General features: G+C 37.9%; 1 protein-coding gene across 4 annotated transcripts in view; it reads left to right on the top strand.

Annotated features, from left to right (window-relative positions):
- gpc5c (glypican 5c) overlaps nt 1-25,779 on the top strand; it is a 121,758-nt gene that overhangs the window by 9,403 nt on the left and 86,576 nt on the right. For all 4 annotated transcript variants that reach the window (XM_081374592.1, XM_081374593.1, XM_081374591.1 and 1 more), the window contains exons 2-3: nt 2,008-2,169; nt 17,773-18,491. In XM_081374592.1, the coding sequence (XP_081230718.1) occupies nt 2,008-2,169; nt 17,773-18,491 (881 nt within the window). The remainder of the gene's footprint in view (nt 1-2,007; nt 2,170-17,772; nt 18,492-25,779) is intronic.

Raw genomic sequence — 25,779 nt, 5'->3', positions numbered from 1 at the left:
ACTTGGAGAAAGACAGATGACAGGGATGGTTTCAGATAGTCTTCTAGACCAGGGTTTTTCAAACATTTTGTTAAGGAAAATTCCAGCTATATATTTTCTTCACTCTCAGAAAAAAGGTACAAAAGTGGTCACTGGTGAGGTACCCTTTCAAAGGGTACACCTTTGTTCCTTATTACCCCTATAGAGTGCATAATTTGTACCTTATACAAGTACCTAAATGGTACATATGAATACCTTTTGAAAGGGGACCGGCCTAGTGACAACTTTTGTACCACATTTTCTGAGAGTGTTCAGTCAATTAAAAACAATTTATTTAAATATTAAAAGTGATCAACAAAATTTAGGGTTTGGGTTAGGTAACACTATTTATTTATTTATTGACTTTTAATTTCATTGAATTGCATTGTACTAAATAAAATATATATATTTTTAAATATTTTTTCACAAAACTTGTCTCTTAGACTTCCTAAAATCCCTAGCCACCAAACCCCAATTTGAAAATGCCTGTTCTATACTATTTATTTCTCCATGTGTGTTTTCCACATCTTTAGATAATTTAAGCGTATTATGACTAGTAATACGTAATAAGTACTACCATAATTAGTAATGCTGCTGTCACAGTTTCTTTTTTTCTTTTTTTTTATTAAAGGTCAATATGTTTCCATCATCCCTAAGGCATGTCATGTCAGCAGTGGATTTGTGATCATGTCACATGTACCTGTATGTGTGTGTCCTTAAAATCTGACCACTGTTATTTACACCATCCTACGGAGCAGGTGCTTGTGGTTTTTACTTGTATTTGATGACCTGATGTAGACGAGGTCTGTCTGCCCACACAGCTGAAACTCAATCTCAGATAGTTCTTCAATAATGTCCTGTGAGTCACAGTAGTGACCTGAGTCTCTAAAGTGCATAGCGGACGTCTGTACAGCATGGAAATGGAATGAAGCTTCCTCACAGGCCTAACATCAGTCATCATGAACAGACAGTCTGCATATCTCACTTTTTCCATTACTGTGTGTTTCTCTTTCTTTAACAAAGTTAATAGACTCAACAAAATGTGTTAGTTTACATTACAAATCATGCAGCAAAAGTGTTTTGAGATATTGTGCAAGGAACTGTGTGAAAATAAGTCTTTATTAATCAGTAATCTGCCCTGGCCTGTAATCATAATTTTGTGTAAAAAAAGAAATAGTTTTTTTTTTTTCAGCTGGAAAGTGTATGTATAGGTTTTTGGCGTTTTGTAAAAATGTAGTTTGAGGCACGTTATTCTAAAGATATATTTATACTCATTCATAAATGAAAGCGGCTGGTTCTTTTTTAAACCTGGAATCTGTCATTTAATTAACTATGGAAACAGTAAGCGAACATTTCATGTCGTTTCATAATGTTGTGTATAACGAGTGACAATGAATTGGAATATTTCAGAATGTATCATGATGTGTCTGTTGAGTGAGTTTCCCATTTAGGAAAGTTTGCTTGGAAGCCATTTCGAAATGTATGCAATGGAAAATTCAGAAACCCTTATTCCACTTGTGTGTTAAAATACAGCTTTACAGCATGTCATGTTATTTAAAAGATTCTTGTTTTTGTTTTCATTTGCACAGTTCATATAGACTATTGGGAATACAAATACCCATGCAAGGCCTAGACTGGTGGGGGCATCGGGCATGGGGTTCAATGCGCTTTAACTGACTTAACCCTTCTGGGACCCAAAGCACGTGGTGCATCCTGAGTAATTATGTTTCAGCCATGAAGAGAGTGCAAGAGCTTTCTGAGGTTCAGGTTTCATTATACTATCTTTTCACCTGCCAGATCTCTCCAATGCACAAGGCAAAGCCTCAGTAACACTCAATGCCACAACTGCTATGTATTAAGTTGGATGAATGCATGTGAATGGTCATATTGGTGCAAGGCAGGTTTATTTTATGTTTTTATTGTGTCACTAATGTGATTTGTACAACTTCTGTCTAACAAGTGCTGTTACTTTTTTCTCTTTTATTGTAGATGTGGACCTGTCGGTGTGCAAGCACACTGGGCCATCATGTTGTACGCGAAGAATGGAAGAGAGCTACAGAGCGGCAGTCCTGAGAGACACCACCCAGAACATCAGATCATACAGCTTTGAGCTGAAATATCTCATTTCTGCACATGCCGCCGCCTTCCAGGGTATATGGATGCATGAATGGATGGATAAATGGATGGTAGAGGGATGAATGGATGATAGATAAGTGAAATGAATGGATAAATAAAAACTGTAGAATGGATACAGGAATGGATAAATGGATGAATTTATATGGATAGAGCAACATAAGCTCATTGGAAAAATTGCCTCTATATATGTGTAGGTACAAAATGTACTTATACATACAATTCACTGCAGTTTCCAGCTGAAATGAACACTAGCGGCAGTAAAACTCCAACACTTTTTATCCTTTTTCATGAAAAATAATGATTATGGGGGAAGATTATTGATTAATAAAGACACAGGGCCAGATTAGCTAAATAGACCAAATTAGCGTGAGAGTGGAATTCCATAAAAGCACAGATGGGAGTGGAAAGTTCTGCGCGTGATCTACTGATGACATGCAAATTAATGAACACAGACGCAGCGGGATCATTTCCATAATGACCAACTCAGTCTACTAAAAGCAGCACTGGAGCATTATCGTAGAGTCGCAAACAAGCAGAGCCGCTGATAATCAGGTGCAGATGATCTACTAATTTCACAGACGCAAAATGGGTTAAGACATTCTTTTTTTGGACGTTAGGAAATGGCACAGATACCAGTAAATTGACTAGCTTAAACCTGAGTAAATCTCATTCATTTAAATACTATCCTCCCATAAATGTTGTCTGAAAGGGAAACTCCTACAAATGCAAATGTGATAAATTCAGCCGCAAAAATAACTGTGTCCAAAAATCTGGCCCTTATTTTCATGCGGTTACCTGCACTACACCATGTAATGACCTTTAAATGCTATTAATGTATAATTTGTAAACTAATACATTTTGACACGAACAACACATAACAATCTCCATATATGGCTTTTAACCAGAGACAATTTATATGAGACATGCCACTTCCTCAATCCTCAATACAACTATATAAGGAAAACCCGTAACGGCAAAGATGGCGGTTGTATGCACATGTCCCGCCCCTCCCGCTGGAAAGCCAATCATCTGCTTTTAACAGTCAGCAGCTGACCACTAAGGAGCGAATGTACAGTGACGTGACATAACTGCCATATTCAACCTGTGCTTGCGCGCTGTGGCTGGCGCTGAGCCAAAGACGGACGCACTCAGCGCTTGTCATAGGCTATATCACTTGTTCAGTGTTTTTAACCACATAATGTTTATTTTAGGTTTCAGACATTTAAATACATATAATTGTTTAAGTGCTTGGCACAACACCGGCATTCCGGATAGAGACGTGAATGAAGTTGGTGTCGTGAACGTGAATCCTTGCGCATGCGTAGTAAAAGTATAACCTGTGGGGAAAAAGGCGTTTTAAAACTTATTTTGGGGCAAAGTCATCAAACTTTTTCAGCGATTTTTATCATATTTTACTGCTGTTTCTATACATGCAGTTTTTATGTCCCGGTGACCAGTGAAAGTGCAGTTCTGACTCTCTGCCCATTCATTTAGATAGGAGCCTGGTCTTGTTAGTCCGAAATAGCTGCCCGGAGGCGTTGCCAAGATGGCGGCCGAGTGGCACGACTTGCCTAAAAGGACTTTGCTTTTAACTCACCTGGTGCAGCATTGTACTTGCGATGTGGAGCACATGGGTACGAGTTAATTGAAACACGAGTCACAATTAAAGAGTTTAAGAACTGCAGTATATGTATTTATATCTCATGTTTGTTTTTGTTTACGTTATAGTATAGGTTTAGGGTAGGATTTAGTGTAGATGGTATGTGATTTTAAAATGCAATAGATCATTAACATTTTTGCGCCACTCACTGAACTTTCTAGATATCTAAAACAACCAATGTAATAAAACCTTGTTTTTATTACATTAGTACATTGATATTTCGCTTTGAAATGGTCACAACATGTGCAAGAAACTCTGCAATATTTTACAGAAATGCTGCCACAGGCACTCTTTTTTTCTAATGAACCTGGATTTGGATGGATGTATGGCAAATGTACGGGTTAACTGTTTCTGTGTACCTCTTTGTTGACCGTAGTTTGACTTGTTTAATTGGTAGAAATGGCATAGTGTTTTTTTCCCCCATGTGGTTTGGCATATTGTGATTAGAAGAGACTGGCGCTGGTTGTATGTGAACAGGAAGCCTCTTCTCATCGTCTTGATTAAAGCCCCAGATGTGTCTTTTAGGAAAATATGAACTAGCTGCAAACATTCAGAAGCATTTAAAGTCTTAAATTAATTATGTTAGATTATGTTCTATGAAGTCTACTTCGATGAGGTTTGGTTGGGTTTTACTGCATTCATTCTTTAGAAGGGGAATTTAGAGTACTTGCCCACACTCTCACGAGTGTCGAACCCAGTGGCCAAACCATAATCGGCAGTGGGGCTTTAAAGAATCTCAGTCGTATGCAGCCTTGTGTGTGCTTTGGCAGAGAGCACCGGTTGTTATTAAGGTCTTCTGTCAGTTCATTCATGAGTATCAAGCTTTGGTGTGAATGAATGAGTTCTCACATACACTATTTCAGTCCTGCACTCACGATACGCTCATTTTAACACGATCTGCGGCCACAGTAACTCCACAGAAATGGACACATACTCATACACATTCTGCATCTCACAAGAAGGGTGCAAACCACATACATAGTTTTCAGTTATGCTCTTCAATCATCCCTTTGTCTTTCCCAGCCCGTTTTCTTTTGGCAACATATCCACAAGACAGCGCAGATTGTTCACTGCATTCCACTTAAGTGTTTCTAATGGTTGTGTCTCGAATGCAGAGATATGCGAAGAAGGTTTCCCGTCGACAGGTCACATGCAGTAATCAGGAATGTTCAAACAATGGAGCTGATCGCCTTTTACGGCTGCTGATGTGTGTGTGTCTGGTGTCTGTGTTTGAAAGACTGAGAAATCTATAGTCTCTATAGTGATTTATAGATTCTCAACCATTGTTCTTTAGTTTCTGCATGGATCAGGGTTAGTGAGGAAAATTGGTTGTGCCTAACATGTAACAAAAATTATTGTATAGACATTCATTCATTTATTCATTAATTCATTCACTTTCAATAGTTAAACCCTCAAGCTTTTATTTTGACATAAAACTGCAGGAAGACCTTTATGTTTTGGTGACAACAGGTTTACAAATGCTCATTAGAAATCTTGTGAAATGCTATAAAGTTCTGTCCACACAGAAATGTTGGAAATTATGCAAATGTGAAACTTTACATCCCAAATGCATGTTGAATTCACAGAGATGGAGCATTTACTGAGAACCTCTGAAAGGCTGAAAACACCGGATCTTAAGATGCTCGCCTTAAAGGGATAGTTCACCCAAGAATTAACATTTCAACATTTCTGAGTCATCGTTTACTCTAGCTCCACATGTTGTTTCAAAGCTCTATGACTTTGAAACTACACAAGGGTGAGTAAATGACTCATAATGTCTATAACTTATAAGATCTATAACTTCTTTAGAAGATATATTTTTAAAATGCCTCAGTGTTTGCTTGTATAAGGGATAGTTCACCCAAAAATGAAAATTCTGTCACCATTTACTCAGCCTCTAGTTATTCCAAACCTGCATGAATGTCTTTCTTCTGGAGATATTTTGAAGAATATGGGTAACCAAACAGTGGGAAAAAACACTATGGAAGTCAATGGGGCCCATCTACTGTTTGGTTAGCCATATTCTTCAAAATATCTTCTTTTGTGTTCAGCAGAAGAGAGAAATTTATACAGGTTTGGAACAACTTGAGGGTGAGTAAATGAGGGTCCAATGTTGGTTGGTCATACCTTCTTTTGTTTTCTGCAGAAGAAAAAGTCATACATATTTTTGAAATTACACGTGGGTGAGTAAATAATGACAGATTTTGGGTGATCTATCCCTTTAAGAATAATGTATAAAATGTATATATTGCTACATATTTGCAATGATTGTGAGAATTTTTTCTGTAAACAATACAAGAGACTGCAAGAGAGAATGTCTCCAACCTGGATTAATAATTAGCCTGTGGCGTGCAGACATAATATGATTTTAGGTTTTCTATCATTACGATAAGAGTATAGTTAGAAGGCATGTGTTTGTTTAGGTTTCTGTCGGTGTGTGTGAATCTGTCTCTTCTCATTTGTGGGGGATCTCGTTTAAGGAAGTTCAGTAGACAGTTGATTCTAATTATCTAGCTTCATCGTGACAGTGGGTATGTTTGTAGTAATAAAGGATTTAAGGAGTTATTAAGGATAATGTGTGCTCTGATCATCTCAGACTAAGAAGGAATCACAGAATTAAAGAGAAACTGGGATGTTGAGTCATTGTCCGTGAGAAAAAGTTTAATAGACAAAAGCTTTGTTTGGAATGTTTATTAAATGACCCTGTCTCTGTTTTATTCCTCTCTGCTAAACTTGGATTCAGAGGCCATATTTGGAATGAAATACTGTATGGTTATGTAAGTTGTAGAGTTTTAACATTTGCATCTAAATTTCCCATAATATTTTGTACATTGAATCTTTTCCTTACAGCCTTCAATTAATTTGTCAAATTAAACATACCATCTTCTTGGGTCGGGTATGACCAGAATCTTGTTTTTTAATACCAGTAATTTTTTTATCACAGTAACTGTATATATCATGATATGGTTATGTTTTGCAGATATTTATAACTAAAACTGTATTCTTACTATTATGTGGTAATTTATTTTTAATGATCCAGTGAATTAAATACTTAACAATCGAAAGATACTTATCATCGTAAATAAAACTAAAACTATTAAGAACATTTTTGTTAATTGAAACAGTTGAAATAAAATAAAATCTAAATATTAGTTGAAAAACTTAAACTAATTGAAATTTAGAAATGTTACCTTGGCAATAAACTGAAATAAGTTTAATTTGAAGCACTAAAATGAAGTAATTAAGTAAAAATTCATTATAAAACTAACCAAAACTAAATCTGAAATAAAATAAATTGAAGATAAATAGCAATATATAAAAAAATGACAAGCTAATAAAATGACAAAAGTACATAGGGAAATTAACATAACTCAAAATATAAAAATATAAGCACATTTGTCTAAATTTGTCTTTTTTAAATTCCCCTAGTCTAGTGTGTACCCTGAATATGGTTCATACTGTATACTTTTGTTATACATTACTGTATATTTTAAAAAAATTTTTTTTTTTTTTTTTTACTTTCCTAATTAAATTGTGTAAAAACAATTTTTTTGATAAATAAATTCACATGGTTCATATTGCTTTTTGTTCATTTGTCACATAGAAAAGTCTAGTGCATTGCATTGTGAGATACAGAATTCCACTCTGCTTTTAAACTGCACATTTTGCCAAACTTATTTGTTCATTCTGATGTTTGATGGTATGATAGAATGCCATTCTGAACAGAGCCAAAGAAAGGGAAAAAATGAAGTGAAGGCAGTCCCAGGAGCAGCAGTCAGGCCTTTCCTCACTGGGGTTCGTAATGACAGTGACTAATCGTCTTTCTCCCTGTGGCAATGGGTAAGTGCACGAGTGAGTGTTTCTATATCAGTATGTCCTCAATTTTCCCTCAGAGGTTTGAAGAGGTGCAAAATAACAGATGGATGTTGCTTAAAGTCTTTAGATAGAGGAGAGTAGAGAAGAGGCAAGAGAAGATGAGAAACTCAGATGTTTACGTTTACACACAACTCTGGAATGCTGCTCAATGAAAATAGATTTGTGTGAAATTTAGTGGCAATTTCCACAAGTAATCATCTGTAAATCTGAAGTAATTATTGCTTCTGTCAACAAATCATCTCTGAAAAAAGGTGCACAGTTTTGCTGTCTAGCATGCCCTTTTTGCCCCTGCTTGTAGATGTCTTAACTACACCATCTGGCAGCACAGACTGTTGACTGTTCAAAATTTGGGTAACACTTTTATATAAGATTTAATTTAAGTTGGGCATGTTAGACAGCAAACCCTTGCATCTCTTTTCACTTATCGAACAAATCTGATGCCGCTCACAGCGTAAGTCATGGGATTTGGGCCTCCAGTTCTTTAAAAAATTTCATAGGACACTAAGGCGTATCGTATTCATGGAAAGTGCTGGTAGAAACCTCATAATTGCTTAGCAGTGACAGTATAGTAGACGCCTTCTTGGTGGCATCATGCCAGTTGTGCTCTGGGGAAACCCTTCTCTCTCACTCATTCTCATTCAGTCTTTCATTCTGTCTGGCCTTTATTCTCTCTTTTCCCATTGTTGTTATTCGTCTTTCCCTTGTCTTCATCAGTGATCGCATGACTCTTAAAGTCTCAGAGGAATCCCCCTCCTCTTATACGTCCTCCTCCCAAAGATCATTTGGCCTTTTTGGAGGGTAGATTTATCCATTGACTAATTGAGCTTGCCATGTTACTTCCTTAGCTGGCGCTGGAACACAACTTGTGTCCACTAAAGAGAAAAATAAAAAGAAAAGGATTGAGAGAGAGCGGCAGTTTGGCCTGAACTGACGGGTTGACCCAAACCCAAAGCCTGATGTCAGCGGTGAGTGGGCTTGGGACAGGAAGTGATGCTCATACCGTACCTCTGAGCAAATCTAGTGGCTTCAGCCTCACACGCAATGCACCTGCTATGTCATTCCCATGGTAACAGTGGAATGGATGGATTCTAAACATCCCATCCGGCCCCTGCTGTCCAGCTGTCGTGAGATGGACGCCGGTGTTCTGGGAATGATGCTAGCCTGTTGTTCGCCGTATAGGACAGAACGAATGCTTTTGTTGTTCAACAAAGGTTAAAGAAATATTTAGAGTGACCCAGCTGTCTGCGTTACCCTAAAGACCGCATGCTGAGCACTTCAGAGAGAAAAAATAAAATGCAATTTGTCTGGAAATGTCCAACGTCAGATGAGAGATTGTGTGGGGCAAACAAACAAAACAAGTGAGTGAAACTTTCTGTACAAGTAAAAAAGGACAAAAAAAAGTTTTAGGTGGTAGTTCATTGGTTTTACATAGATGCATTACATTAGCTGGTCTAATCTTGTCTAGATGGTTAATCAACTGAACTACCAGATGGTAGACCTGCTTTTGATTTGGTTGACCATCATGGCACTAACTCTAAGGGCCCTATTTTAACGATCTAATCGCGTGGTCTAAAGCGCACGGCGCAAGTGCACTTAGGACGTGTCCGATCCACTTTTGTTAGTTCAACGACGGGAAAAATGGTCGGTGCACCCAGCGCATGGTCAAAAAGGGTTGTCGCTATTCTCTTAATGAATAATAAGTGTGTTTTGGGCGTAACGTGCAATAAACCAATCAGAGTCTCATCTCCCATTCCCTTTAAAAGCCAGTTGCTCTCGCGCCATGGTGGATTCGCTATTGACATGACGGAATTTGCAAGTGGAAAGACTGAACGCTTCTCCAGAGAGGAAACGGAACTGCTCGTGTGCGAGGTTAAAGTGCGCAAACAGACTATCTACGGGACAAGCTGGATTCCATCATATCCTTATGTACACAATATTAATCTTTTACATTGTAATCCTTTTATTTGTAATATTTTGCTAGTTTGTGTGCCGCTGCACGTCCCTGTGTGTGTAATAAGCAGAGTGTACGCGTGTTGTGGACCCGCCTATAGGCACACATTACTAATGCGCCCTTTAAATAACAAAAAATAAATAAATACTGTGCCATTGACTTTAGACCAGGTTTTTGTTGGTCAATGGCGCAGTCTATTTCAGTTGCCTCAAAATAACAACGTGCCAACAATTCGCCTGAACACTCCTCGCTTTCAGACCAGCGCACAAATAGGCGCAAATGCATTTGCTATTTAAACAATGTGATGCAGGATGTGGAAAATGATAACTGCGTCGGGCTGAAACTAGTAAAAAACACTTTCGTCGCGCTTGGCGCCACATTGTGCCAGGTGTATGACAGGGCTCAAAGCATGGGCAATAATAGTAATAGTAATGCTTACCCCAGAAAACTCTACTAAAGAAAGATGTTTGAAAGGGAAAAAAACAGGAAATAGGAGTACAAGTAGTGTTTAGGCCAGGGGGCGCCTGAGGAGAAAGGGAGTGGTATCATCTCCAGAGTGTCATTGCAGCCACTTTCACACGGCTTTTAGGTTCGCGTCTAGCTGCTTCATGTCTCATTATTCACTTCATTACCTCAGACTGAAATGGACAACCAAACACACGATCCAAACCCAATCATGGCTCAAACTCTCCACCCTTTTCTCTTCCAAAATCATTAGGTTGTCCTAATACTGGGAGGGAGAGACAGAGAAGAGATGGTGGTTTAATTTCCTGTTGTTCAGTCTTTTCCAACAGCATGGTGAACCGTTTTTCAGGAGAAAAAGCTGCCACCAATCATCACAGAACATGCTTGAGATGTCTGAACAGCTGGCACTAGAAGAAAGTGTTCTGTTGGAAGAGAAAAGCATTTTTCATTTCAGAATTAAGGGATCATCAGTCCTTCTGTTAAATATTCCTCTTCCCGTCTTTCTCTCTCTCTTTTCCAAAGTGTCTGATTTATACTCAATATATAGCCGCATTTATTTGAAATAGATATGTTTTGTGGCATTACAAATGTCTTTACTGTCACTTTTGATCAAATTAATGCATCCATGTAGGTTTAAAAACTTTGCATTTGTGTTTCAAGCTTGAAGATTTTTTTCCTCAAGACTAAAGACACACATGCATATAATTATGGGCAACAGAAATATTTCAAATCAGGTGTTTTCCAGAAACAATTTGCTTTTATACAGTAATTTACTGCATTGTTTCTTGACTGCGAGTCCAAAAGTGAACGATGATGATTGGGGTGTTTGGATAAATTATCGGGTTCAGCAATCTGGAGACAGACGTCACTCACCTTAACCAGACAAGCCGATCTCTTTATCTTTTAGAGAGCACAGTTTTTTGGCACACACACACACAAACAAACACATGCACACACACACACACACACACACACACACACACACACACACACACACACACACACACACACACACACACACACACACACACACACACACACACACACACACACACACACACACACACACACACTACATCCGGCATCTCAGGAATTGTGTCTTAGTGACTTTTGATATAACGGTGCAGCCATTTTAATTGCAATCTGATGAGAGAGATATTGGTGAAACATTCCTCTGCACCCTCCACCTGTTTCCCTTCTGACAGAAAAGATGCTGCTGAGGGGAGGGGATTTGAAGTCTGCTGCAGTTTTAGACAGGTGGTTACGTCTAGTTTGTCTCCTAATGTGTAGCATTAAGTGCTGTTGATTTAACCTTATGTGCTCACATGTTTGTTTACAGAGCATTTCTGAACTCAGGGTTCAGATTTGAGTAGAGTCATTAATTTCAGTATGGTGCAAAAGAATGCCTTTAATTGGCAAATTTTCTTGAGAGCAGTTAAATGAACGGCCTTTCACTGATATAGTCGACAACGTGTAAACTTGTCTCATTTATTAAATGGTTTAAGAAGAACTTTTTAGTATTCACACCGATTGAAATCCAGTGACACATGACAAAAAGAGGCCTAATTTTAACACTAAAATGTTTAGGTTCAGTCATTTTAATTTATTTATTGAGAGAGAGGATTATTATTGTTTACAAAGATAAAAAACAGTAACTTATACTATAATTTTTATATATATATATATATCTCGCATCTGTGTGTTGGAACTTAAGCCAACCATTAGTCCAATGAGTGCTTTGTACACTTAATATCACCAATGTCTAGTTGTAGCAACAAGCAACAAAATCTTGTAGCAACAAAATCAACAAAATTGTTTATCAGCACAGAGCAGACATGTTCTCTTCATTTCAATTAATTCTCCATCTTGTTTTTCAATCTCATTGCTCTCTGTTCTTCAGCTTCTCATGCTGAAGTTGCATTTGGTAATGTGACGTGTTTTCTCATCACAGCTGTTTTAGTCAGAGGACAGGGACGTATGTATTGTCACTAATTAAAGTGGGATTTTATAGCCCCCCTACAGAGGTGATGAACTCATATCTGCATCTGACCCGTATGAAACACAAGCCCTTGGCTGGATTACGGGGCTTTCTGGGGTGGAAGATGATCGACAGATGATGTACTCTTCACGTCTCGAACCAGCCAGCCGCTCGAACGCTCTGAATGCTGACCGCGGTCATTGAGGAATGCAGCATGGCCTTGTATTTAGGGTCTTGGCCGTTACAAAAGTGGGTCACTCACTGTGGTTTATCATGTTTACTGGATCAAACATGTAGTTTTACAGTTGAATCCAGTTCAAAAATGTGTTCATTAGTTTCTGTATGTTTAGTGCACTAAAAGGTGCATGACATCAGGGAATGTTTACATATTCCAGCAGAGTTTGATGCAGAAACACCTTTGTCTTTTAAATCTTATCTTTCCACTATAATTTTTTTCGGTTTTACTCATCTGACTGAATGCTTTCGCCAGCAGACTGTGCGTTTAGGAAATGAGTCTTGGTCATTAGGTGGATTAGTCATCTCTAAAAGCCTTTAGTAGACCCTCTTAAGAGGCTATATAACATCCAATTACATGGCTGTAAATCTGGCTCCCATCTTGGCTCACTGGCATCCCTGCAACACTGCAGTTCGCCAGCTCACAAACCAGTAACGTACAATGTTACTTTCCTCTGGAGCCCAGTGACAGGGATTAATTCTCCCACTATAAACCTTTATTTCTCTCCATTGAGCTCATTTGGATTCAGAGGAGATGTTGGAAATGGAATACTAGCGTATACTCTTGCATGCTGTGTGGTTTAGTTGGTATACTGCCACTGTCAATCTGTGAGGATTTTCTCGAGATCATGTTATGTTGTGTGTGGGCTCGGTTTAATCAAGACAACCGACTCTAAATAAAGATGTGTGATTTACCATGGTTTACTAATGTTTCGCGAAGTTACAAAGCTGAACGTAGCGCAAAAGTCTGTGGCAATTTTTTACAATTTTTTACGTCATCATAATGCCATCAGTTCGTGAGATCGGCCAAAATTAGTGACTACCGATCTTCACATGCTATTGGAATTATTTATTATGTTTTAATTATTATGTTTTTCCTAGTTAAAGATTTTAAATTAATGCCCTCTCACATTGTATTTACCACTGGGAAGCTTGGGATGATTTTGATACCCAAGTTCCCGCGTTGGGGGTGCCATAAACTTTAAACATGGCGGAGAGGAGAACGACTGCTGCTGTGACTACTATTCTTTATTAGTTTTTTTCCACAACAGCTACATCCCTTGTCTTATCTTTAAAGTATTGCATATTTACATATATGAATAATTATTTGAAGTGTTTGTTTTTTACACAGCGAATATAGCCTGTATTTGACCGGAATTCCAGAACTGTCAGCAAGCTGACTATCTAGATAGCGAGGTGAATGTTTATGTTTGTCAATGAATGGGACGCTAAATATCATTTAGGCTTTTATTAAGATTTTCCCAATAAATAGGCAAGAATAAACCTGGTGTCCTCCATGATTCCTATCCCTTCCGACAACAAAGCACTTGAATGCGATGGGCTCGTAATGACAACTTCAGAAGTGGGAAGTAGGACATTTCCGATAGCATGTGAAGGCAGCAATATAATGTGATTATCGACCGATACCAATCTGCGGCTGATTGATAGCAGCATTCCTACATTTTACATATTGCATTCTACAAAAATATCATGAGTAGCATTCTGAACATACCCAGAGTCTTAATTTTAGGGCAAACCGAAAGATAGAATCAGTAGCATGTTCTCTAAACCAAACAAGCCATTTAAAGCTTTGCAATTTGCCCAGTAATAGTTCTGACAAATCAAATGAACAATGTCTGGCAGTTCTGCTCTAATGGTGAAGCACTAATGGAGCAACAAATGGTTTCAGATAGCTTTTCCCCAGCTGTCAGACCACTGTTGGTTTCTGTACAGGACATTAAGTTTGCTGCGTGTGCTTGTCTGAGCAATGTCAGCCTTTATGTAGGGTTTCTCATGGGAGATCTCTCTTCGTCCTTCCTATGTTTAAACACCAATTTTCATCATCAGAATCATCCCTGATTCTTCTGGAATTATTGTCTAATTCCATCTGAGCAGAAGTACATCGTGTAAGCTTGTCTTTAGACGTAAACACTGAAAACAAAATGGGTAGAAACCTTTTTGTCTCAGAAGTTGCTAGGGAATTTCACTAATAATAAATAAAAAGAAACAGCGAGAAATACATTGAATTAAATGTGAATTTTTAAACTAGAATAGACTGAAATAGTATTTTCGGTCCAACTTTATATTAAGTGGCTTTAAGTACTATGTACTTAGAAAAATAAGTACAATACTTATTGTGTTCATGTTGTATTGTAAAACACTTTTGCTGCTAATGAGGTGTGATATGGGTAAGGCTATGGACAGGTGTGGTATGGGTAGGTTTAGTGTAATTACATAAATTAATTACAGCTGTAATTACATGCAGGTATTTTTAATATATAAGTACAATGTAAAAACGTGTGTACACAATAAGTCCATTGTATCAAATTATTAATTTCAATGTTAGTACATAGTAGTTAAAGTCACTTAATGTAAAGTGGGACCGTATTTTCTTGTAAAAGATACTCCAGGTTTTTTTTTTTTTTTTCTGCCAGAGCTGTGGTGTGAGGCCTCAAAGCCAAACAAATTCACCTCTCTCAACTCCTGTCTCCTTCTCCGTCTGCTTGTCCACTTCTGGTGGTTTTACGGAGCGTTCGTGGCATGAGGCTGCCCTCTGAAATGCTGTAACCTTACACTGGCACATTCTGCTGGTGGTTTGCTGCTCTCATTCCAACCATCTCGCCTATACGGGCACACATCTACACACACACACACACACGCACGCACACATGCATGCACATTTACAGTTCATATGCAGACTCGAACACACAGCGGGAGATGGCAAGTGGCCTTTCCATTCCTTACTTTCTCCTTCTACAATGCTCGCTTTCCCTTTTTTTCTTAGTGGCCTATTGGTTTGCATCTGCTCCGACACTTTAGGCAGTGGCGCTGATATGGGCAATACGAGTTTGAATCTGTGACATTTCACAAATCTCTTTCCTGTTTCTTCTTCCCATCACGGACCTCTCTGTAAGGTTATTGTGAAAAAAATAAAAATAATGTCAAAATGGTAAGTGTAATTCTTCCACAGTCTCTGTGTGTGATAATGGGGAAGGATGCGAAAAGTGTAACTTTTAACATGGCATCTTCATAATGCAATGGTATGAGATTCTGAAACCGAAAAATACGATGCAGCAATAAAGATGTCTGTATCACATACATGTACATAGATGCACAATAAAAAAATAATAAAAAAAAACAGTGCAGAAAGAGTGCCAGAACACATCCTGTGTGAACGGCACAGCTGTCGTGATTGGGTGGAGTTTAGTTGTTGTCCTGGTCCATTGTGACGGCACTGATGGAAGCTTCTGCAGCTTATGGAGTGAAATGGAGAGCTGTGCTTCTGTGTGTGTGAGAGTTCATATGTATGTCTGTTGACCGGTCTCAGTTTCGGTCCAGTTGCCGCTGTTCCTCCATCCCCTAACATGCCTTCAGTCTGACATCAGTGGCCTTAGAGAGAACGGCACCCTGGGTACAGCCTGTGTGTGTGTGTGTGTGTGTGTGTGTGTGTGTGTGTGTGTGTGTGTGTGTGTGTGTGTGTGTGTGTGTGTGGTCATGCTCGACTACTGCGCAGCTGAATAGACAGGCAGCTCCTGCATTAACAAACCACTGACCAAACACAAGTCTAGGCACGTGTGTGTTTGTATGTGTGTGTGTGAGAGAGAGAGAGGGTGACAGAAAAACCACAGAATAGAGCCACAGAATCCCTTTCCCTCTTTTATTTGTCCTTCCTGTGGCACAAAAGTTTTGTTACTGATTGAAAAGAAATAGTTCAGCTATATGAAAATTGTTGTCATTTGCTCACACTAATTTGTTTTAAAGTCACAATGGAGTCAAACTAACCCTATATGTTACAGTACATGTTATTAACTCTATATGTTATACATAACCCTGTTTTTTTTCTAAATGCATATCTTATTGTGAACAATTAATTCATTATAATGATGACAATGATGATATTTTTTAAATTGTTTTGACCTTCTAAACCACCCTGTAAAAACTCTTGTTCATCTTCCTCTGGTTTTGAGTTCAGTGCTCATCTCAAAATCCAACCAACAACTGATGGATAGAACCAAGTCCTCATGCTATTTTAATTTTTTATTTTTTTTGATAATCTGTTACACTCAGATTCCGTCGCAATACGGAAAAGATGATCTGTCTCTACTTCTGTTTCATTGCATCTTTAATATTTTTTTCTTCTGTGGAACAGAAAGTTAGACAGAATGGTTATGCTGCTCTTTCCATACAATGATACAATGAATTGGCACAGGGTCTGTCAAGCTCCGAAAAATGACAGAAAAAAAACCCATCACAACAGTAGTACATATGCCTTGTGTGCTATATTCCATGTTTTCTGAAGCTGTAGTACAATAGCTTTGTGTGAGAAACAGACCGCAATGGAAGTCTGACAGTATAACTTTGTAAATCTTGCTTGACAGCCGTGGTCACCATTCACTTTCATTGTATGGAAAACATACAGTATGAACTATTCCTTTAAAAGGCAGAGACCTCTCTGAGTAATTTTTGTAGGTTGATTTCTCAGATTTTTTTTTTTTTTTTTTTACAAATTCTTTAAGTGAACAAATCATTCTTTTTCATTTCCATGCCCTGACTAATATTTTTAGGTAAGTTAAAAAATAAAAAAATAAAACAATAAATAAATAAATAAATAATAAATTAATAAATCAAATAATAGTAAAAAAGCATGCAGTTCTGGACATCTCCTTTTTTGTCTTTTTTTTGTCGAATAATAATAATAATAATTATTATTATTATTATTATTATATTTTTTTAATAAAGTTTGGAACTTTAATTTCAGTTTTATTCACATTTAATATAGAATTCCTTTTATTTTATTTTTAATTGTTTTTTTTATTGTATTATTTTTTTATTTTTATTAGCAGTTCAAAACTTCATATGCTTATGTTAAAAATTCATGTCTTAGAGAAATTTTGATTTTCTTGTGTGTGTCTAGCCATTACACACCTCTATAAGACTACAAGACAAACAATCTCATTCTGACTATAGCATGACTCTGAGAATATTGCCACTTTTTCTATAGCTTGATTATTAATTGAGCCCAGCATTTGACAAAATGGGTTTCTCAACTCTGGCCCTCGAGGTCCACTTTCCTGCAGAGTGTTGCTCCAACCTAGATTAAACTCACCTTCCTTTAACTTTCTAGAAATCCTGAAGACCTTGATTATCTTGTTCAGGTGTGTTTTATTAGGGTTGGAGCTAAACTCTGCATGAAAGTGGACCCTGAGGACCAGAGTTGAGAACCCCTGACTTAAACCAATGGTTCAGTAAATGCTCAACCAATAGAATGACATTGAGGCGGATCCTTAGAAATTGCATACTTTTAAAGCTGTTAGACAAATAACAAATGTTCTCTTCAAATGTTTCTTGTGTTTTGTATTGAGACTGTGTGTGAGTGTGTGATTTGTGCATGTTCTTATTTTGAGATTTTTCTCTTGTTTACACTAATTTAAATCTTTTCTCTCTCTTTTTCAGATACGTTCCAGTCTCTAATATCATTCTCTCAGAATCACCTGACCTCTCTGTTCGAGACCACGTACTCTTCCCTCATGTCGTCCATCTCTCCTCACATCGCCTGCCTCTTTACTGACCTATCTCGCTTCCTCCAGGGCACCGGCAATGTCTCCGTTGAGACCGCTGTGCACTGTTTCTTCGACGGTCTCTTCCCGTTGGTCCACACTCGTATAGTCAATCCCGGCATGGCAGCGAGCATTGACGCAGATACTTCAGACAACAACCAGCTCGGCGACTGTCTCCGCATGACGAGGCAGGACGTTAACCCCTTTGGGTCGTACCCAAAAGCGATGGCAAAGGATCTTGCGGATGCATTGCGGGCAGGTCGGGTGCTCAGCTTGGCGCTCGGTGTAGGATCAGAGGTGATGAACATTACGGAGACTGCGGAGTTATCAAAAGAGTGCACGCGCGCTCTGGTGCGCATGCAATATTGCTCTCATTGCCGTGGGCTCACCCTGATCCGGGCATGCAGTGGCTACTGCCTCAACGTCATGCGCGGGTGCTTGGCCAGCCTCTCGGAGTTACACAGCCCATGGAGACAGTACGTCACCGTGCTGCAGGATCTCTCACACATGGTCGCCGGAGCGCACAACCTGGAGCTCGCTTTGCTGGGGATCAGAGGTCAAGTTGAGGAGGCCATTCTCTATGCTCAACTTCATGGGCCCAGGCTAACTGCCACGGTGGGTATCAGTGTGCATAGTTTCAATTGTACGCTATAGTAGGGCTGTGAGATTAGGAAAAAATTATTTTCGCTTCCAAAGATTATGAAAACAAGATACTCAAAGGAAAATGATTATTGTGCTGCTTTACATCTGGCAAACCTTCTTTTCCTTCAGTGCGGTGCACTTCATATGTCATGTCACAATACATCGCAATACAAAAATGCAACATGTATCGTGGATAGTGACAATCTGCTCACCCAAAATGAAAATTACTGTGTGATGACATTAAACTACTAAATATAATAATGCGTTACATTTATATAGCACTTTTCTAGGTACGCAAAGCGCTTTTACATATGGAAGGGGGGATCTCCTCAACCACCACCAATGTGCAGCATCCATCTGGATGATGCGATGGCAGTCATATTGTGCAAGAACGCCCACCACACACTAGCTTACTGGTGGAGAGGAGACAGAGTGATAGAGCCAATCAGTATATTTATGGGGATGATTAGGAGGCCATGATGGACAGGGGCCAATGGGCAAATTTGGCCAGAATGCCAGGGTTAAAGCCCTACTCTTTTTCCAAAGGACATCCTGGGATTTTTAATGACCACAGAGAGTCAGGACCTCAGTTTAACGTCTCATCCGAAGGACGTTACTCTTTGACAGTATAGTGTGCCCATCACTTTACTGGGGCGTTAGGACCCACACAGACCACAGGGTGAGTACTCCCTACTGGCCTCACTAGCATCTCTTCCAGCAGCAACCTAGTTTTCCCAGGAGGTCTCCCATCCAGGTACTGACCAGGCTCAACCCTGCTTAGGTTCAGTGGTCAACCAGTCTTGGGCTACAGGATGAAATGGCTGCTGGCAAGTTGAATTTTGAATGTTATGTATAATATTGTAATGGGGGAATATTTGTGGGTCCTGATAATGCCAAATGTCTTATGTTACCAGTAAAAAGTGGCTTACATTATTTTAAATATATCTTGTCAGTGACATAGTGCAAGCATATTCATCTAAAATAGTTCTGTATTTTCAGCTTCAGAATTATATTTTTATTCTGGTGTCACCATTGTGTTGTGCATTGGGTTTCCAGCACTAAGGCCAAGCCTATTCATTTCCACACCCAATGTAATACCAAATTTAGCATTTTAATCAACAGTAAATTTTTTGTTAACCTTTTATCATATGTCTTGGAGTATCGCAATAATATTGTATTATGAGTTCAGTATCGTGATATGTATCGCAGGGTTGCCAACTCTCACGCATCTGGCGTGACGGTGACTCTCACGCTTTCAGCATCAATCTCATGCTCTCACGCACACGCAAGAAATGTCATGCCAAAATCCATGTTTCTCCCCTCTCAATCCGTTAATTTTCTGTTGAAGACTATACTAGACCACAGCGTATTAATGAAAGAAGAGGAGTTTAAGGCACACAGCTGTAACATCTGCCTACAACGTTCTCACTGCAGTCTTCTCTGTTCGTTGATTAGCTGAAAACTGATCCGTCAGTTGAGTGTGAAAAGTTCAGAGAGAGTTCGAAGCTAGGTTCGGAGTCGGAGCCGTTTATATACTTTCTATGGTCGGAGCCCACTGTCTGATGCGCGTTTGAAAGTTTGGATGATAATCAAGGTAAGCAGATAATAAAATGGTGTGCCTTGTCACTACAGACGTAGCCTTGCCTAATCAGTCTGTGTGCCGAGAGTACAGACTTCAACTATAGTTGCAAACCTTGTCTGATGTGCGTTATTTGCTCAATAAAAATAGGCTCATGGTACAAATTACGTTTTGTCAAATCGGGCAAGTGGCATTTTAAAATTCCCCAAATTATGAAAGGTTGCCCAGATTGTGTTGAGTCGGCCACAGTCAAATGCGGATGCTGAGCGAACCTTTTCAGTTATTGGCCTAAACAAGACTGACACCAGGAACAGACTGTCACTTAATGGCACCCTGTGAGTGATGGGAAGTTCGGATCATTTTACTGACTCGCTTGTTCTACCTCGTTCATTAAAATGAACGAATCTTTTTTCGAGTCATTTCGTTCATTTAAGGGGCTTAAATGTTATACTTTTAACAGCCAAATTCCATGAACACATCCACATACGCAGTCTTTATCATATTCTAAATTAAGAAATCATTATAATGCAGTCAAAAATAATTTACAGGGTACATAAATAATTACTTTACCTTCCGAGTCTTTCGTTCATTTGTCACATGACAGACGCGATGAACGTTCATGAACGGATTGAACCCTGCTTCAGATACGAGCTCCTGCAGAGTTGGTGAAGCAGGCCAACTCTGTGGCACAGGCTACAACAGGCCTAATGTGTGAAACTTGTGTTGTGGTTTTCTGGGGAGGTGGAGTAACTATTATGTGTCCCTTTTGTTTTGAGATTTCGGTAACACTTTATAATAACTGCACGCTATTAATAATCAGTTAAGCATTAATAAACAGTTAATTCATCATTTATAAAACATTAATAGACATTAATATGCAGTTTATAAATACAGCTTTAAATGCTTTATACTTGATTTATAAGCATATCTATAATGTGTTTAACAATTGTATTTTCATACTTTATTAATAATCAATTTATAATTTCTAAATGAAGTATAGCATTATTTACAAACCAGTTACATTATTTACCATTATTTACAAACTAGGTGTTGTCATTGATTAATAAGATCACTTAGAAAGTGCAAGTAAATGTGGTAAATTTCGGTAGTTATAAAGCATTTAGTAGTGGTCAGTTCACTATTTTGTGAGCTCATCTAAAGTGAGGACTAGTTATGCCTTGTAAAGCATTTATAAAGGAGATTTAAAGGCTCATTTCTCTTCTAAACAGAAAAAGGGAACAAACACAACACACTGATACAGAGCATAGAAATATTAACAGCCTTTAAATCTCCTTTATAAATGCTTTACAAGGCATAACTAGTCCTCACTTTAGATGAGCTCACTACTAAATGCTTTATAACTACCTGAATTAACCTTGAATTACAGTAGAAATACATGTTAATAAAGCATTTATTAACACACTTAGTAACTATTACTATATGTCTGAATAATATGTATTTAAACAGTTTATTAATCATTTACTCATACTTTCTAAGTGAACTAATGAACCACTAACGACTCCTAAATAACCATTTTTTTTAAATAATGCAATACTTCATTTAGAAATGATAAATGGATCATTAATAAAGTATGAAAATACAATTATTAAACACATTATAGATATACTTATAAATCAAGAACAAAGCATTTATAGCTGTATTTATAGCTGTATTTATAAACTGCTTATTAATGTCTATTAATGCTTTATAAATGACGAATTAACTGTTTACTAATGCTTAACTAATGATTAATAGCATTCAGTTATTATAAAGTGTTACCGAGATGGGTTATTGTTTTGATGTTGTTGTTTTACATGTTTGTTTTTTAATCACCTCTATCTTAATTTTTTTATATCAATCGATCAATCAATAAATTAATTGTACATTTTGAAAACACGTTTTTTCTTTTTTCCCCATAAATCAGGGTTTATACTAAGTAAACAAGGACTGACATTTTTAAAATTAGGGTTGCTAAAAAAATTCTCCGCGCCTGAGTCACACTCAGAGTCTCACTCCAGCCAAAGTCCCAAAGTTGGCAACCCTGGTATCGAATCATGACATAAGGGTATCATTGCACCCCCTATTATTCATTCATTATTATTGTATTCACGAGTTTGCACTTAAATATAATCAGAAAGAGCAAAGATTATGCATATTTTGCGTGTTGTCATTTAGTCTGAATTTAGCCCGAAACCAGAGTACTCCCCCATCCCTGGCTGGGTTAGTAATAATCGAGAGAGAGGAATTGGGGTTGTGGATGGATGCAGGAAAAACTGTCGTGGGACAGTGGTAAGTCAGCTGTATATATACCCTCATATCGTACTTAATTGAATATCTGAACGTGCTCATCTTGCGTTAAATTGGTTGATTATCTGAATGTGCTCCTTCTGAATGTTGTTAATAAAACATCGTTATGTGCTTTGAGACATGAGGTAGTTTAACGCCGTCTCTTGTGACGCTTTGCAGACTCAGCTCTGGCTGTGAGCATTCTTGTGTTTTGGAAGAGGCATGACTTTGGAGAACGCTTTGAAGGGAGGGTGGGTTCTAATGCTTTCAAAGCTAGCTTGCTATTGCTAGCCTCTCTAAAATTGCCTACCCTACCTTTAACCTATTTAATTATTGCAGGTTTGCATAATATTCTGAGTTTGCATTTCACTGAGGAATACTGAATCTGTTTTATGCAAGTTAGATAGTAAATACATGCTTACCTTTACTCTAGAACTACAATAACCATCATTCTCACACAGCGCACACACCTCACTCATGATTTCTCTCAACATGGGGACAGGAGAGGTGTCAGTCAATAAATGGGAAAATTAAGTAACTTGCGTTTCTTGTTTGAAAAAAGTAACTGAGAAATTTTGTTGCAAATTAAAAAAGTAATGTGTTACTTACTGTACTCATTACTTGGAAAAAAAGTAGTCTGATTACATAACTTGCTTTACTTGTAATGCATTTCCCCCAACACTTGCTGTAAGGCTGTTGTATTTCATTTTAGCAGGCATTTTTTGCAGAAAATCTGAAATCTCATGGAAATCCTGAAAGTTCAGGCAAGTTCACTACTTCTGCGAGATTCTTCTGGTGCCGTGTGTCTGAACAAAGTGTTTCTGAGGCTGCTGTTATCTTGTAGTTTCTGAATGAGGGTTTGGAAATGGGAACTTTTTTGGCAGAATTTTGTTTGTACATTTGTCACTGACACACATACACACACATGCTCTTAGCTTTAAACTTTAAGTCCATTTATCACACGTTAAGTCAAACTAACATTTACTCGCACTTCAAAGCCACTTCATGGGATTGGAAAGACCTAGCCAAAGTGAACCCAGTCACTTTATTTTAAACGTGACACTCCATTAGCATACTGGCATTATACTGTCTGCCAGTGTGTTTATTTTGAAGCCGTTAAAGATTGGTTTGCTTTAAGGGCAGAATGTGATTGCTTAACTGAATTGTGATGATGGCTTTGGCTGTGTTTGAAATGGAATACTAGTGAACTACTAACTTTGTGCTGCATGTATGTTGCCTGCTACTTATTTCCCAAAACCTGAAACCGTATAAAATATGCAATGATATAAACAATAGTATGGGGAATTGTTATAGCATTGCATGTTTTATTTCAGTGGCATTGAAATCTGGAAATAAACAGTGACTCGTTTTGCAGTCCAATCAAATAATATGTCAAGAAAGAGATGTTTCAAAATCACGGCTGATATTACTTCCTGTTCATTTGTCATACTATAAATGGTTATAAATGGCATTTCCAGTTATCCTTCCTTAGCAGTGGTAGCTAAAAAATGGCGAGGGATATGCTAGTAGGCCAATTAGTTGGTACTATTCTAATCTCATGTTGAGGCTTACAGAGTAGCTTGCAAATGTTTAATTTGACGAATAATAGCTTCCATTACATAATATGAAATCAACTTATAATTAAAAATGCATTGATTGTTTATATTTTTTTTAAAAGTATCTAATGCTCACCAAGGCTGAGTTTATTTGATTAAAAACACAGTAAAAACAGTATTATTGTGAAAATATTATTACAATTTAAAATATGTTTTAAATGTAATGTATTCCTATGTGGTAAAGCTGAATGTTCAGCATCATTACTCCAGTCTTCAGTGTCACATCCTTCAGAAATCATTCTAATATGATTTGATGCTCATTAAACATGTCTTATTATTATCAATGTTGAAAACAGTTGTGCTGCTTAATTATTTTGTGGAAACTGATATAAAAAAAAAAATCAGGATCCTTTGATCAATATAAAGTTCAAAATAACATTTATTTATTTTGTTAAATGTCTTTTGTTCAATTTAATAGTTTTTTCCCCCCAACTTTTGTACATAAAGTGATTTTGTAGTCTTTCTAATCAGACACTGAATGGATTTCTTTCAGCCAGTAAAACTGCTTTTGGTATTCCAAATTATGTGGGGGATATAATCCTGCAATAAACGATGGAAAAAGCTAGGAGATTGTTTCTGGCAGGCCATTTCTGTTTTCCTCTGCTGCTGTGTGTAAATCTCCACTGTTTTCTTTACACTAAGCAATGAGTTCGAGAGAAAATAGTGAGACTGAAACCCACAGGACTATCATCCTGATAACAGACTCAATTACCCACAATCCCCTGCTTGTATTATGTCCTAGTGCTTTTATCTCCTGCTTAAGCTGTATTCAGTTCTGTCAAAATAATGCATAGCATTTTTCTGCCTCTCTCATTTTTGTATTCTCCTTCCAAAGATCATAAACTGTAGACTTCTCCGCTCTCTGCAAATGTGTGTGTGTGAAGCTGAGATGTTATTAGAAGAATTATAGCAATGGTTTGATTTTCACTGGGATACTTTCCCAAACGGATTGCGGTTGGCATGCCGTCCCATCATGTGTGCTGCCTGAGAGGGCAAGCTGAGTGTGTAGTGTGTGTGTGCGTGCTTTCTGGGATCAGGTTTTAGAGGTCTGTCGAGACACTGTAGGTGCTGACAGCGCTGGCTGCCCTCTTGCATGTCTGAAAGACTTCTATTGACCAGCACTGTAAGACTGGGACTAGGGGAGGGAGAGAGAGAGTAAATCGAGAAGTTTTTAAAAGAGGACTGGGGTGTCTTTTGACATCTCTGTGGTCTTAGTGTGTGGTTTTAAATCCCTTAAGATCAGGTGTCATACACATGTACCATGCTAGGCTGTGATACCAGCTGAACTTGGGTAATGACTTGTATGTGTGTGTGTGTTTTGCATGCAATGCACATTCCTTTCATTGTCTTTTTAAATTCTGGACTGTCAGTGCTGGTTATATAATTAGAGAGCGCACCTTTCCCCTATTGTTCCCTTTCTTCCCTTTTTTTTTTGGGAGTAAGAGGTCTTGCATATTTATCCTGGCCAAGATCTGGCCAGGAAGGGGATGTATGACTCACAGGTAAAGTGACCAACCATGAAATATATATATTTTTTACATGACGTTTAGAGGCGGGTAAATCTGAAATCGAATATAACCTTATAGGACCCAAGGAGTAATATATACAGTAGGTGTGATCAAGGATATCTTGTTTACTTGCCACTAAATCTATGTTCACCCTGCAGTAGGATTCAGCTGTCAATTCTGAAGCCTCAAGATGCGTCTCACATATAGAAAGGCATATATATATATATATATATATATATATATATATATATATATATATATATATATATATA

The sequence above is a fragment of the Scardinius erythrophthalmus genome, assembly GCF_964197995.2.
Source record: "Scardinius erythrophthalmus genome assembly, chromosome: 9".
NCBI lineage: Eukaryota > Metazoa > Chordata > Actinopteri > Cypriniformes > Leuciscidae > Scardinius > Scardinius erythrophthalmus.
The sequence above is the reverse complement of the archived record's forward strand: the minus strand, read 5'-3'. Positions and strand labels throughout refer to the sequence as shown.